Source organism: Sinohyriopsis cumingii, chromosome 14 (assembly GCF_028554795.1).
Source record: "Sinohyriopsis cumingii isolate HCF-2022 chromosome 14, ASM2855479v2, whole genome shotgun sequence".
Lineage (NCBI taxonomy): Eukaryota > Metazoa > Mollusca > Bivalvia > Unionida > Unionidae > Sinohyriopsis > Sinohyriopsis cumingii.
In genome coordinates, this window is record NC_142974.1 from 7,530,732 (window position 1) to 7,547,494 (window position 16,763).

Genomic DNA, 16,763 nt, shown 5'->3' on the forward strand with positions numbered 1-16,763 from the left:
AAAATCAATCATAGTACTTTAAAACAGTTTAATAATTGTCCCAAGATTTAAAGCCATTACAGTAGTCAACATTTAATTTTTCCTAAATTATTCTGCTTATATACGAGGTTTATACATTGGCCCGCAGATAAGCTGACCCCCCACCCACCTCCAGGCTTATTTTTTCCTTAATTATTCTGCTTATATGTGAGTACATATAATATTTACAGCCATTACAGTAGTCAACAAAAAGACTTAAAAACTGTCAGATTTAGACATTAGCCCACAGATAAGCCGACCTCCCTACTTCCAGTCTTTATTTTTTCCTAAATTATTCTGCTTATATGCGAGTATGTACGGTAATTAGAAATTTCCTACCCAGGTATTTTTTTAAGAATTTGATGGGTAGAAAGTGATTGGTTGTAAGGCTAACATTACAAACGTAATCAGAGTTGTTGCCCTAGAGGTTCAGATCCCTTGCTATAAATAATACAAATGAGATTTAATTGTCTCTCACTGCACTATGGTCTGACGTGATAATAACCCCTGGATGATTTCCTAAATTGTGTTAAGTAACTACCACCATAGTAACCATCTACAATGATTCCTTCCTATATATATATGTTCCATTAATTGAAATTTCAAAAAACAATTGAAGAAATAATGGTGCTGGAATATTTTCATTGTAAAACAGAAGAAACCAAAGTACAGAAGGAAAAGTATCACACCCAAAATGAGTGGCTAAGAATGATAACTAATATAATACCCGAATTTGAGTTACACTTTTTGTTCCCAGTATTGATGTCATGCTTGGTACAAGGTATGCACTTTACCTTGCACTTTTTGTTCCCAGTATTGATGTCATGCTTGGTACAAGGTATGCACTTTACCTTGCACTTTTTGTTCCCAGTATTTATGTCATGCTTGGTACAAGGTAGGCACTTTACCTTACACTTTTTGTTCCCAGTATTGATGTCATGCTTGGTACAAGGTATGCACTTTACCTTGCACTTTTTGTTCCCAGTATTGATGTCATGCTTGGTACAAGGTATGCACTTTACCTTGCACTTTTTGTTCCCAGTATTGATGTCATGCTTGGTACAAGGTAGGCACTTTACCTTACACTTTTTGTTCCCAGTATTGATGTCATGCTTGGTACAAGGTATGCACTTTTTATATATTATTTTATGTGACAGGTGTTGGAGCTGCAGGCAAACATCACCAATCTTGTAGCAGTGTGGAATGGCCGAAATATTACTTTGTCTGACATCTGCTTTAAACCCCTCGCTCCTGATTATGAAGACTGTACCATTGAAAGTCCATTGCAGTTTTACCAGAATGACCCACAAAATCTCGATAAGGTTGTCCGTGATGATTTCTATGTTTATGCTGATTACCTGGATCACTTCCTACATTGTGTTCAGTAAGTACCACTGTAGTATCCATCTGCAATGATTCCTTCCTATAAGAAGCCATAGTAGACCCCACCCCTCCCTTTAATAAGTTAATTTAGGATAGGGTCCCTTTTATCAGTTGGATATGTCCCTTTTATCAGTGGCCCCTTATATCAATTAGAAGTAGAATAAACATTTATTAGTATGATATATTCCCTTTTCTCAGTAAGATAAGGTCCCATTTTTAATATGATGTAGTCTCTTTTATAGGTCAGATATTGTCCATTTTATCAGTTGTATTTCGTCCATTTTCTCAATACTCAGTAGGATATGGTTGCTTTTATCAGTAGAATGTGGTCCCTTAAATTAGTAGGATATGGTCTCCTTTCAGTGGGATATGGTCCTATTTATTAGCAGTATATGGTGCTGTTTATTAAGCAGGTATGGCCATGGATTGATAATATAAGAGTAATAGTATATATACTATATGCTGTTATGAAGCAGACTTCTTAAATATGGTACACTTGTATGGTTCCCATGTGTAGTGTTATATTGAGGAATCATTGTATAATGTACCTTGGTATAAGGCATCCTCTCCCATTATAAGGTGATATCCACTATAACACAGTTCACATGAATGGTTCCCTTTATCAACATTATAGCTAAGGATCACTGCACACTTTACCCCATTATAAGGTTATCTCTTCTATATCACAGTCCTCTAGTATGGTTCTCTCAAATGGCATTAGAGTAAGGAATCTTCAAATACTGTACCCCTGGATAAGATGTCACTAGTAATGCAGTACACTTGTATGGTTTCCTTTTTAAAAAATTATTTTGGTAAGGAACTATTCCAGGCATGTCAAAATTCCTCCAGGGCACTGACCCGATAAGTGATTTTTACAGCCACATCCAGTGATGTGGATAAAACCATGTCATGGGCTGGATCCTGCCCATTGGACATAGATGGCACATGCCATAAATGTGTTTCGTTTACTGTTTCCTCTTAACAGACTTCATTGTGGCTCTGGGCCCCGAGTGGCAGAGTGGTCTAAAGCACTCTCCGTTACAGATCACTGCCATTTCACCTGTCTGTGTGGGTTTGAATCTCAGATTCAGCCAATGTGGGTAAACCTGCCAGTAGCTTCTCATGGGTCAGTGGTTTTTTTCGGGGGTTTTCCTGGGTTCTTCCTTCACCATTAATGTTGGCCACCATGTATAGCCTATTGTGTGCTGAAAAATGTTGTTAAACCCTACACAACATTGTGGCTCTTAAATTTTGATGATCTTGTTTGTACTTGTATTTTGTTTTTATTACTGTAAGAAAAACTATTTCACACTCTTTAACTTTGCAGTTAGATTCTCTTTGTGTTTTAAGAAAATAATGCTGTGAAGAAAACAAAACTTTCTTACAGTAAGATGCAGATAGTGTTGCTCCAGATCTGCTAGCATACAGTCAAACCTATCTTTTAAGGACCCACCTTTTGTAAGTGAGAAATGTTACCTCTGAAGATGTGGCTGCCTAACTGAGGTTAATTTCTTTTGTCTTTTGATTAAAGACACTCTGGAGAAATGTCAAATTAAGACAAATGATTGCTTAGTACATTTAACCCTTTCAGCAGTTCGACTATTCTTGTAATGGCAGATGAAATGGACATCACTAACTCCGATCTTCCCATATACTTTAACAATGACAAAAGTTAGGTTTGATGTTTGGCAATAAGGCCTAAGGATATTGGTTATCTATCCATTATTCAGCCATCAATGTTTCCTTGTTACCGCTTTTGAGGACATTTTGTTTTTCCTCCAGTTTTTGTTGAACTTGAAATATTGGTTTATATCGTCAGTATCCTAGACGCTTTCGAATATCCTGATTTTATTAAAACTTGTATCATCAGGATCTTGGGCAGGTTTGATAATGAGCAGGAAATGCTTATTAATTAGGTGTTCTTTTAGTTTATTGGTTGAACATCATCAGAGGTGATCAATTTTGATCAAACATATGCATGTATTGTCACCGACTTGCATTATTTCAATTATGAACAAAATCCAAATGTTATAAAAAAATAGTTTCTTCTGATTGACAGAACTTAGTACAACTCTAGAGACTGTATTTTTAACCAGTTTTGAGTAAACTTATTAAATTGACTTTTGTTATGAAAAAAACCCGTGCATATTAATAACATTCTAAAACTTTTAAAATTTAGAATAATTTGTGTGCTTTTAAAATAAATACCCATTGCTCTTGATTTTAATTAAAACATGGGAAATTGTTTATGTTTCTAATGAGAATTGCTGGTTTGAGGTTTCTTCCCCATGCCAAAATGATGAAAACCAGACAGAAAATAAAACAAGATTGTGACTACAAGATTTATAATGATAGAACAATTTCTCCATCATTACCAGTAATGACAAGTGATTCAAATCAAGTATCGGAATTGTGAAAGATCTTTAACAACAAGTTGTATAATTGAGGATGTTGATGAGTGAATTAGACAAAAACTTAAATTGGACGGTAAAATTCCCTGTCCTTACCAATGTATGGATTGGAGATGTTGAAGCCAGATGTGCCTGATGAGTTTGCTGTCTTGATTAGCGTGCAAGTCATGTATCATCCTCATTACTTTGCCCCAGGGGGGCCCCAAGTATCTGAGTGGTCTAAAATGCTCACCATTACGGATCACTGCCATCTCACCTCTGTCTGCCTGGGTTTGAATCTAAGGTTCGGCCAATATAGGTATGTGAGAAAGCTTGCCAGTAGCTACATGTGGGTCAGAGGATTTTTCCCTGGTTCTTCCTCCACCATCAATACTGGCCACCATTTATAGCCTATCTTGTGCTGAAAAATGGCATTAAACCCAACAACAACAACAACTATGCCCTAGCAGCTAACTGGTATAGATGTCTGGCCTATCAATGTACAGTTTTGGAAATTTTATCATCTGTCACCGTTGCCAGCTTCTCTCAACAGTAAGTACAAAGACAGCATCTTATCCTCAGCTGGTTGCCAGCATCTCTTAACAGTCAGTACAAAGACAGCATTTTATCCTCAGCTGACACTGTCAATACATTGTCAACCAGCATCAAATTTGGACCTGTCCAACTCAGCCCAACTAATCATGTTAGACCTGCATTCCACGGGAGCACCATGCTCTGTGCTGGTCATCATTTGATAGCCACTAAATAGCACGTCAGACAGGAGAATGTTTGTTTATGCAGTATACTTCCCATGTTCTTCCTCCACCAGTTAAATTGGCTGCTATGTATAGCCTATTGCGCATGGAGAAATGGTGTTAATGCCGAAACAACAACAATATACCCAGGAAGGAAACAATAATCCCCTTTCTGTTCAAGCTGTTGAGTTCCCTTTCATGCCTTCAAAGTGACATGACTGGATTTTAAATATTAAAGATAAATACATAATGCAGTCACACAAAATACAGGACCTGTGGTCTCAATAAAATTTCAAAGTTTCTTCCTTTGATAGTACAGTTGTCAATGGCTCTGAGGTCATGAAAGGGAAAATGGTGGGTTTTCAATGACTGGCATCACGTTAATGACACTGGTCTTAACCTCCAGTCCGTAACTGGCTATATTTCATACCCCGGCTGTCAAACTGCTTTCTCCTCCTCTTTGAGGACAGGAAGCTGTCCCCCAGTTAGAATCAATAGATACTAATTGATGGAAGTAGTTTGATAACTGCATTTCCCAAGTGTCCACTCTCTAGAATGTTTCTGGGTATGAAATCCAATGTCAAATTGAAACCTGTGATAGACTTATTCATGTTCAGTGAACTGATTTTTAAGATAGAGATGGCAGGGTATGTCCATTTTTTCCTCTGTTATTTTATTGACTGCAACAAACAAAGACCTTGTTTACTGGCTTTCTAATTTTAACATATCCAGACTATGCTTGCTAACCTTGTTCCCAGAATAGAATGTCACAGGTTATGGCTCCACTAATCTGAGCCCCTGCTTTCCACCTTACTGAAGCAGTTATCATACACCACTTGCTTCCTGTTGCTACTAGCAACAGATATGACTACTTTGACCACAAATTAAAGCTTTGAAAGACTTGGCACATTTAAATATACCTTCACCTTTGGAAAATATTATTATACCTATTGTAAGATAGATTAAATAAATGTGATATTAAGTTTTTCAGATAGTTAACATAGATTGTGTTCATAGGATAGAACGTAAGTCAGCTTAGTGAAAAGTCAGTTTTGTGTCACCATAGTGATGGTCCCTGCCTGAAGGTGAGAGGCTCAAGAAGGGACAAGGACATTCTTGTGTCTTTGTCTTTTATAACACAGAAGATATTTGAACAAAACTTAAGCTAGTTTCATAATTAGACAGTGTCCCTATATTGGTATAACTTTTGAATCAATGAAGAATTTTAATAAAAGCTTTCCCTGTATATCATAACTTGACAGTGTCTCCTGTTCAGTCATACTGCTCATATCAGGTTCAAAGTCACAGCAAGGGATAATGCAAGTCAGATGCCTATTTATTCAGGTTAATACACCTGACTGAAACTTTAGCAATTTCCACACTTTATAATGTGAAGTTCAAGGCTGTTCATAGGAAAAAGGTTGTGAGAACGTGATCCCTCCCTTTGCAGTACTCTAGTCCATTATTGTGGGGTAAACAGTTTATGTAGGTTTGTGTTTGAAATGAGCAGCAATCTCTGACTTTATGACTATTAATGTAAATTGGTAGACTTTGCTTCTCTTCTAGTATAAATTAAGCTTAAATGTTTTGTAAAAGTTCAATCATGTGTCCTTTAACTAGTAATCATTTTAACGGTCTTGTGAGGGATGTTTATTGTTAGCAATGTATAAAATATTTTCTTTTATCATTGCAGAGCTCCTGCTTCTATCTCTGATACTACTCCACTCAACATGTCCTGTCTGTCCCAGTATGGAGCACCTGCCTTTCCCTGGATTATTCTTGGCGGTTTTGATAGTAAGTGTAACGTGTCAGCTTTATTTAAGATAACTGTTTATGAGGGGATGTCATTCAGCTGAATACTGTATGTATTAATGTACATGTAGTGACTGCAGCTGATGGCAGTTATGATTTTTGTTGACCTGAGTGTGTGCTGTTATGTCCCTGTGTTGAGTGAATAGTGTATAATATGACAGCATAGGACACTAGTCCAGGACAACAGTCATACACTTAATTGACAACATATATAACTGTTACAGTGGATGTAGTCACTTCCAGTATTTACTATGGATACTTTTTATGGTGGAGCCCATATTAGTGGGTATCAAGACATACCCTATATACCCACTTGGAAGTTGATTAGATTCAGATCTGCCATTGCATAATGCTTTGGCCTCTGCTTTTTCTTTAAGACGTATTCAGTAGAACAAAAACAAAAACCCTGATTTGCTGGTCCATTATGCGATGGCAGATCAAGATCTTTGTTGTGTACAGTTGGACTCGGCTTGTATGCAGGTATGCACAGTAGCAGTCACTTTCCTAGTGGAGACTGCAAAGTCAATGCTTGATTCAAGAGTTTCATTTCTTTATAATTCCTAAACCTGTTATTGGATTTTCTTCTTACTTTGAACGAATCATTATGAAGCTGAGACAAATCATTCTGCGATATGCATGCTTGCCCCATTAAATTTGGACTTGATATCAGTAGTATAGTGGAAGGGGGCTATGAGCACACCTATGTTGTAATCTGATATGTTCACACATTGATTGGTTTCATCCAGTGATCATGGCTTGGGAAACAAATTTAATCTGCATGACCATGTTATTGGAAAAAGCTTGCTGTAGGTCTTATAATAATGATACAGATGGGCCAGTTGCCCCCTTTTACTATACTATCATTTCATGTTGCCTATATTCACGTTTACACAAAAATAATAGCAAATTATGTTGCCTACATTAATTTTTCCAATAGATGCCCCTTTCAATAAATGCCACCCCCACCAGCCATGTTTAAAACGGTACATGAATAACCCAACATCTGTTAGAAAAATGAAAACAATTTACAAAAGTTTACACATATTTTCTGTCAAACAGTGATGTACAGTATTCATTGCCCCCATTTGAAATTGCACTACCCCTGGTAATTTTTTTTGAATAGCTATGATATATTTTTGTTTAGACAAAAATTATCACAGATAACGATTGTATATAATGATGTTACACAAAAGGTATTGTGGGTGCGCAAGTTACCTCTCCTGCATGCATTTTATTTAAGGTAACTTGATTTACTTCCCCTTATCACAGTTTAACATGCAAGAGTTACCACTACTTCACTGAAGACCAATCTAAGACCCTGAAGTGGAGGTACCCCTTGCTTCTCATGTGAAGATGAACTCAGCTAAAGCTGTGCACACAATCGGATGGGTGCGGTATGTTGCTAAGGGAACTAAATGATTTAGCAGAGCTAGCACCTGGTGCATTTGTAAGAATAAGGGAGCGGGTGCAGTACGTCCACATAGTAGTGTTGCTAATAAAAGCACATTCTCACACATTATCTGTGAAAAGCTAACAAATATGCAGAGGATACATGCTTTCTTTGTCCCTTGCCAAAAACTATATTTAATGAAATATTTAGTTGCTCAGATTTTGGCATGTCATTTAGTTGCACAGGTAAAGCATTTCAGAAAAATTCATCCTAACTTGATATGACATATATAGTTCCTTACGTGGCTGGAATTTTGTTTGAAGCCAGATGAATTGCAGATAACACAGTCAACATAAAATATTTGTTTTCATTGTTTTTGACATTCATGAAAATGGGCAGACCAGCCACCTACAGTTAGTTATTGGCATAATTGAATAACATTTGGACAATTTGGCCATCATAGCATCCAGTTCAGCACCAAAAATATGGTAGCATATGAGATGGCAGTAATGTGAATGGGAATTTTGTATGTGTGCCAAAGTCTAGTATTGACCCAAGGACTAGCCCTGCTAAATCTTTTAGCTCCCTTAGCAACTATGGAACATCAGACCGCTAAATTGTCTGCATCCAGTTACTAGTGTAAACGGCTTTGGAGGCTGGTTCACCAATAACTTTTTCAACTTCCACTTAGGGCCATATTCACATCAGAAGTTAGGCCGCACGGAATAATTGGAACCCAGCCTGAAAATCTTCACAGAGCGGCCTACTCTGTGATACCCCAGACCTTTCCATAGTTACATTTACACATATTTCATGTTCTGTATGTGTAGATACCATACCACATGGCTAAGTTGCTATCTTGGCATTGTCTGATGCAGTTTCTGTCCATGATATTAGGTTCAGGGTAAAAAGGTCATGATAAAGTATTTTGTACTTGCACTTCCAGGTATCTTTTGGAAATGTTAACACAAACATGAGAAAATTGTTTTGCTACCTTATTTGATAGGTTGGAGCTTTTAGAAAACCAAACATGGTTTAAATACTCAGGAGTTAATAATAAGAAATGTTTGTATCTTGGATTCCTGGAAATTCTTTTTGGCCAGTAGCATGTCTGGTTCTTTGAGGGACTCTTGTTTTATCTCTTTACTTGTGGTCATGCATGTCTTTGAGGGACTCTTGTTTTAGCTCTTTACTTGTGGTCATGCATGTCTTTGAGGGACTCTTGTTTTATCTCTTTACTTGTGGTCATGTCTGGTTCTTTGAGGGACTCATGTTTTATCTCTTTACTTGTGGTCATGCATGTCTTTGAGGGACTCATGTTTTATCTCTTTACTTGTGGTCATGCATGTCTTTGAGAACCAAATGTTGCTACTGATGTTGTTGTGCTTGATTTTGGAAGTATTTTTTAATAATGTTCAGATTCAGAGCTACCACATTTGACCTCTGACCCATTGAAACTTGCACTATCAAAGAAGGAAACTGTGGACTCTTAATGAGACCATAGGTCCTGTATTTTGTGTGACTGCATAATGTATTTGTTATCATTAATATATATATATATATATATATATATATATGTGTGTATTTGTTATCTTTAATAATGCCTTTTATGTCTCTGTTTATAGGTGACAACTACCAAAACTCCACAGCTTTTGTCTTGACCTTTGTTGTCAACAACCACTTGAATGAGGAAGATAATGCCATGGCAGAAGCATGGGAGAAGGTGTTTATTGACTACATGAAAAATTACAAGAATGATCACATGATCGTTGCTTTCTCCTCTGAGGTATGTGTGTTGACATTTTTATGTGCATTTAAAACTGTAGATACCTCCTGCATTTTGATCATCGTTTCAGTGTATTACATTAGCATTGAAGTAATTGATGTTAATTTATCTATAATAATTAGCTGAGTTAGACTGTAGTGAAAATGCTTGAAATAAAACCATTGTATTTTATATTTATAAATTTTTATGCCCACTGTTTCAGAATTTATTAACTTCAACACACTTCATTTTTAGAAAAACAAACATGTATGAGCATTAGATTAAGGAGTATGCAGAAGTTAATGCTTGCTTCAATGTTTTGCAAATGATCTATTAACGTCATCTGCATTTTTAAATGATGAAGTTGCTACTGGTTGCTTTCATTCCTGTGCTAAGGAATATTGTCATACCCTCCATTAACCCATCTGATTATAACTCCTAACTGCTGCTACATAGTTGAGTGTGCAGCAAAAACACTTTGGCAAAGTTTATTTTACTTGGCTAAATAAACATTACTCGACTGTACATAGGTTACATAAATGCATGAAATTCATCAAAAGATTGGACAGAAGGTCAGTGGAGCATTACACTTACTCCTTGTGAGAATGTAAATTTGTGGAATATTTTTCGAGTTATATGTGGCAGCTGATACACAGAAATATCTGAGAATGATAGATGTTTTAAGGACAGTTTGGGTTTAAGACTAAACATGCATGTTTGTGTAGGTATCAAGCAAATGATGTTTTACAAGTGAACCACCTCTATCATATTTATGTACCTTTCTATGAGCAGAGGTCAATCCAGGATGAGTTGGATAGAGAAAGCAGCTCAGATGTTCTGACAATTGCCATCAGCTATTTTATCATGTTTGCCTACATATCCATTGCCCTGGGACAGTTTAACAGCATCTACACTATACTAGTGAGTATGATTAGAAATATTTTGAACTTGATGCACTAAGTGCTGTAGAGCAGATGTTGTATGCCCATTGTCACAATTACTGGCAGCAGTTATGTTGCATTAGCAGCTCCACACTTTATTTTTAAGTCAATGTATATACAGGTGAGATTTGTTGTCTTGTAGCAGTGGATGAACAACCTAATTGTTTTAATGGAGCATATCATGAATTATTCATGCTTTTATATACATTATACTGAAATATAACTCTGAAATGCCTAAAATAATTCAAATTTTTTCCATGTAGGTTTATTGGGTGGTGGTAAAGTATGGTAATGTTTGCTATTTTGCATCTCACCTGGTTATAAGGTCAAATGAGCTCATGGGATAGTCCTGTGTCCATTGTGGATTGTGTCTCATGCATCCATCGACAATTGCTAAAACTACTGGTGTGTTTTTACCAAACTTGATGCAGATCATCCCAGCATGAAGGGCTTTCAGATTTTATAAATGTTCATGATCTACCATCAAATATGTCTGCCATTACTGAAAAAATAAATAATGTAAGCACTTTAAATAACTTATAAAAATTGCTGAATAGACAAATTAGACAAAGAGCTGGTGCATTCTGCCTGCTGATATGGTTACTGTTACTAAAAATGGAGGAAAAAAGCATTTCAACAACTTCTCCTCCATTACCACTTAATAAAATTAAACCAAGCTTGACAGAAAGCGTTAGAGTATGAAGACCTTTCAAATTTGTACAAAATATTTGGAATCATGATTAAATATAGCCACCATTTCTGAAAATAGAAAAACCTTTGAAAGATATGATAGCTGCTCATCAGGAAGCATGTTGGCAATAGAGGGCTTTCATGTTTGTGCAACTGGTGCTGATCTGCCATCAGAAATAGCAACTGTTGCAAAAATTAGAAAAATCTTGAAACTACTTCTCCAACACTGTTGAAGAGACTCTTACAAACTGTGCAAATGATGCCAGTCAGTCATCAAATATAAAACCACCATTGCTAAAAATACAAAAAATTTAATTGCCTTTTTTTCCAAACCTGCCAAACCGAATTTGATGAAACTCATCATATCGAAGAGACATTTCACATTTTTAAGACTGATTCTGATCATCAAATATGGCCTGCATTACTAAGAAAGATAAACATTTAAACAATTACAAATTAAAAACTGCTCAACTAAATTTGACCAAATTTGACAGAAAGCATCCTGGCAAAGAGTTCTTTACAATTTTTACAAATGTTGCCAATCCACCACTTACAGAACTTTATCCCAAAATATTGTTGAACTGAATTTGACAAAAAGCATTCTGGCATTGGACATTCAACCTTATACAAATGATGTTGCCATGCCATTATATATGGATGATGCTGGAAAACTAGTGAAACCTTCAAATAATTGTTCTCATAACATATTCAGTCAACAGCATTAGAAGAAATTTTGAACAGAAAGAATCCTACTGATCCAGATTTCCTTAAATTCAACATAAAGGCTTCTACTGATCCAGATTTCTTTAAAAACTGCTTTTGCATGGCTATTAGGTAGATGTCAGCCAGGTAGGCAATCTCATAGCCACTTGGGCCTCTTGTTTTTCTATTTTCTACATTATCTGTTTCATTACTCCTTGGTACATTCAGCTTCCTTTTTTATATCCCCTTTTCACAAACTTGTGTGCTTTAAACTTTTGTTTATGTGCCCATCTACCCGTTTGTTGTTATGTCCGTCTGTCTCATCCTATGTCACAGAACCTGTTTTACAAGTATTTTCCTTATTTTCTCATGGTATCTTTAATTGGCATGTTTGTGTCACCTTTAAACCTCATTTGTGACATCTAAATAAATCATTACAAATCGCAAAATCAGTGCATCGTTACATTCTTGTAAATTTAGTAATCCAGGCATATTTGAATCGGAAAATTGTTTTCAATTTATGATGATGATTGGCTGTATGTGTAATTATAAATACTTTCTTGCATCATCATATTTGGACATATATTTTCACTAGAAAATTTGCAAAAAAATTTGGTGGTGAAACTTGTTATTTTATAATAAAGTACTTCAATTGTTTACAGATTGATTCCAAGATCACCTTGGGATTGTCAGGTGTGGCAATCGTGCTCTTCTCAGTTGCAGCATCTGTTGGATTCTTCAGCTATATTGGGGTTCCCATGACTCTGATCATCATTGAGGTGGTACCCTTCCTTGTGCTTGCTGTCGGAGTGGATAATATTTTTATATTGGTTCAGTCATACCAGGTAAGTTAGCATCACTTCAGATTTTTCTTTCTTACAGTTATGAAATACTGTTTGCAAGTTAACCCAGTGACTGAAAGAGAAAGGAAATTTTTAATTTCATTTTGTAAAAATATATTTGAGGTTACCTTAAGTTTAAAAACAATTCTTTAGAATGCAATTAAATCTTTTTTATCAGACACGTATTGTTGTTGTTGTTTGTTATAGGGTTTAATGTCGTTTTTCAGCACATGATAGGCATTACATGGCAGCCAGTATTAATGGTGGAAGAAGAACCGGGGAAAACCCCTGGAAAGAACCACCGACCCAGGAGAAGCTACTGGCAGGCTTTCTCATATACCCACACTGGCCTAGCCCTTGACTTGAACCCACACAGACAGAGGTGAGATTTCAGAGATCTGTAACGTTGAGCACTTTAGGCCACTCGGCTACTCGGGGCCCCATCATACACCTACAGTAGATTTTTTAAATCTGAGAATTAATTGCAGTTTTTTCTAAAATCCTTTAATCAAAGTGATTTGCTCATTATCTTAAACATTTATTATGAAATAGTGTAAATATTAGAAAATGTCATGAATGTTTGTTTGTGAAGACTTTCACAAGCCCATTGAACATGCAGTTCATCTCAGTCCTTTGGATAACCACATTTTATAACCAGGCAGCAAAGTTTGGAAAATTAATTCAAACATAATTTTTCATACATTTACAAACTGTTTCCTTGTATGTTTTATGTTACAGAGAGACCAGCGAAAGTCTGGTGAAACGATAGAGGAACAAATCGGCAGACTCGTTGGAAATGTGGGACCCAGCATGTTGCTTAGTAGCTGCTCAGAGTCAGTGGCTTTCTTCTTTGGTATGTATACATTTTGGGATGAAGTCAAATAATACTTGACAAAGGCATGAAAAAATGTTTCTATTGAAGTAACTTTAGCAGGCAATGAAACTACTAGTAGTGGTGGTGGTCGAGTGGGGGTGAGTACTGAATAGGTGTAAAACAAACAATAACCCCACCACCACCCTATATCATCACAGTGAATTACAAAACTATAAATAAAGATCAGAAGATTTTTGGATATCTGCAGGATGCTTTGTTTTGTCTGAGCATAAAGGAATTTGCAGCTGTGTTTATCCCATTAACATGCTTTCATACGTATGTAATAGTTTTCTTTAAAATTACAAAAGTATGATTAATTTATTTGGTGAAAATTGATTTATTAAAGAATTTTAAAAAGTTTTCTTAGGTGGAAATTAATATCTGAATTTGTAAATGAAGATAATTGAACATTTGAAATATTTTTTATTGAGGTGAGGTTAAAATGCAGGATTTGCTTGATTAAAACATGTAAAGATAGATTTGGATTGCATTTTTAGAATTAAATTGCAAGCAGTGGGCATGTACATATTTGTGTATTTTGATGTTTTACTGTTTTCAGAAGAGCTTGGAAATGTATGGTAATGAATGGCCCATGTTTAATAGTGTATAGTCAGCAAGAAGTTGTTAATTTTTTATCATGGGTAATATTTTCTCAGCAAGGAGTCTTAAAATAAAACACTTGAGTTACACTTGGCTTTATTTCTAAAAAGGTATTCACTTTTTTCTTACTTTTAGGTGCTATGACTGACATGCCAGCGGTGAGGGAGTTTTCACTATATGCAGCCATGGCTGTTCTGTTTGATTTCTTGTTGCAGATCACCTGCTTTATTGGTCTTATGGCTCTTGACGCAAAGCGCCAAGAGGTAATTTATTTTTCATTTGTAATTATTTTATTTTGTTGTCTAGATTGCAGATCAATTCTGCCTTATGGATTGATGATGTCCATCTATCATACATTATTACTTGCAGAGTTCTTATTGGTCCGTATTTGGATGTGTCATGTGGTGTACAACATCTTTCATTGAAAATTTGTTATGTTTATTAACCTTTGTGTTGAGCTTATTTTCTCAGGTACTGTTTCGTAACTTGGTATATAAATGTGTCGGGAGGGTTCCAGGAATCATCAGTGAAAAGTAGGTTACCGTGATTTATTTTCAGGGAGGAAGGTGGAAAGTCAGAAAATTAAATTTTTGCTCTGTAGTCAGTTTGGATGATAATTTGATGGGTGTAAATGCCACAAATTACATACTATCTATGGATTTTCTGCAAAAATTCACACATAATACTTGAAAAAAGAAACGAGTGTAAAATTTAATTTCTCTTGAGGAGTTGAATGAGAGTTGTGACTCAGTGAACATATCCAGGTTTGTTACTGATATGTATAATAATTTTATCCAATATTTCATCCAATCAAAAAATGAAAATATGACTTCTGTTATGGAAACAGTTGCCGATTTCAGACTAACCTATTTTCATGGTTTTGTACATTTTGAACTTTCAGCACTCCTACATGTTCTGCAAGGTTTGCTTTATTCTGGCTGGAGAGAGAAGTTATTTCATGCAAATATTAGAGTCCAGGACAAACCCTGCAGCTCTGTGTGATTTGTACTTAACAGATTGTGTTAGCTGCTTGGTCCTGGATTACAACATCACGATGGCAAAAATGTGACCAAAAAAAGGGCAAAAGACAAAACTATGTCTGTCATTTTTTTAAAAGAATTTCTTGTTGGCTTTGAATACATGCAGATTTTGAAGAATGATCTAGATATATAGAAGTTGTCTACAGTATATGATTTGAAGAAGAAATAAGACTGACCCTACACTCAGACAATACTGTGATTTTACATTTGTAACCAGCTGGAAACATTTGATCTAGTATTTAGCTTGTGTCATCATGTTAATGGATCACATAGTTCATAAGATTATCAAAGTAAAGCCAGCATACACATCACACAAGTGGAGTTATCACAACTTCATTATATCCTTTTTAATTTCACAATGGAGTTGTATCTCAATTTTTTAATCTTTTTATTTCAGTTTTTTTCAGTGCATTTGAGACTAAATAATCTTATGCTAATGTGAATGCTTTTATTCTGAATTTTTATTTTTTATTTTAATATTTAATATCAGAGTTCAAAATATCCAATAACCTGATGCCCACTGCCCGTGTAAATCTAGATCATATTCAGTATGAAGAATTTTGTAGAAGACAGCCATATTTGTTATGTCCATTTCTTGTTTGTCACCATTGTTTAAAAAATGGGGATCCATTGATCTTTTCAGCTTTTAAGCAGGTTCATGAGTTACATGGTTGCAGTTGTGTACATTTATATTTTGTGATATTTTCTAAAGAAGATGTATTATTTATGTGACAGTTTTTTTATTATAATCTTTGAGTAACTCTCTGGTGGTTAGAGGTGAGAACAGGTTGGGAATGTTTTTGGAATATTGAGAGAAGCACTGTGATTTTCAATAGTGAGCTGATGCAGTTGACCTTTATTTCAGACACATAGATTTGACTGCTGTTGCTGCATGCAACAGAAAATAACAGAGAAAGTGGAAAAGTCAGATGGATTTCTTTTCAACATTGTTAAGAATTACTACTCTCATTTCTTGATGCTTGAGTGGGTCCGACCGCTAATTGTAAGTGATATTTCTTTTTTATTTCAAGAACAGGTGATGAAAAATACAATGAATGACATCACACATTATGTCTTAAGGAAACAGAATGCCAACATAATGTTGTTAATGAGCTAACCTGCCTGAAACAAATGAGAATTTTCTGTAAACCATCTGTTTTGAAGATAGACTTTGATTATAGTGAGGAAACAATATAGCTAATTATCACGAACTAAAATTACTAACAAGTGAGAACTATACTTATGATTAGGATATTCATAGTCAAGGAGATGCATGCACAGCAAGATCTTAATTTTGTGAGGAATAAAGCTCCTCATCTTTTTTTCAGTATATAGTCTAGTACTAAAGTACTTTGATCTGTACTTAACAAACTGCTAATTATTATTTTGAAAACTTCTTTCAGACTCATACAAATAGATCTCACCTTTATTTATCAAAAGAAGTTGTTATTTAAACCTGATTCAGAATATGACATGCTGAAGGAAGGGCCATACTTGCTGATAGATGTCATAAGTGCCTGTTGGACCGCTTACATATGAAGGGGAATCTACTCCAGTGCTC

General features: G+C 35.5%; 1 protein-coding gene across 1 annotated transcript in view; it reads left to right on the plus strand.

The window, feature by feature from the left end:
* The window catches only part of LOC149783157 (NPC intracellular cholesterol transporter 1-like), a 92,459-nt gene that overhangs the window by 23,172 nt on the left and 52,524 nt on the right, over window positions 1-16,763 (plus strand). The window contains exons 5-12 of the mRNA XM_089931393.1: window positions 1,176-1,402; window positions 6,240-6,340; window positions 9,374-9,534; window positions 10,306-10,434; window positions 12,509-12,691; window positions 13,427-13,541; window positions 14,298-14,425; window positions 16,068-16,205. Of these exons, the coding sequence (XP_089787519.1) occupies window positions 1,176-1,402; window positions 6,240-6,340; window positions 9,374-9,534; window positions 10,306-10,434; window positions 12,509-12,691; window positions 13,427-13,541; window positions 14,298-14,425; window positions 16,068-16,205 (1,182 nt within the window). The remainder of the gene's footprint in view (window positions 1-1,175; window positions 1,403-6,239; window positions 6,341-9,373; window positions 9,535-10,305; window positions 10,435-12,508; window positions 12,692-13,426; window positions 13,542-14,297; window positions 14,426-16,067; window positions 16,206-16,763) is intronic.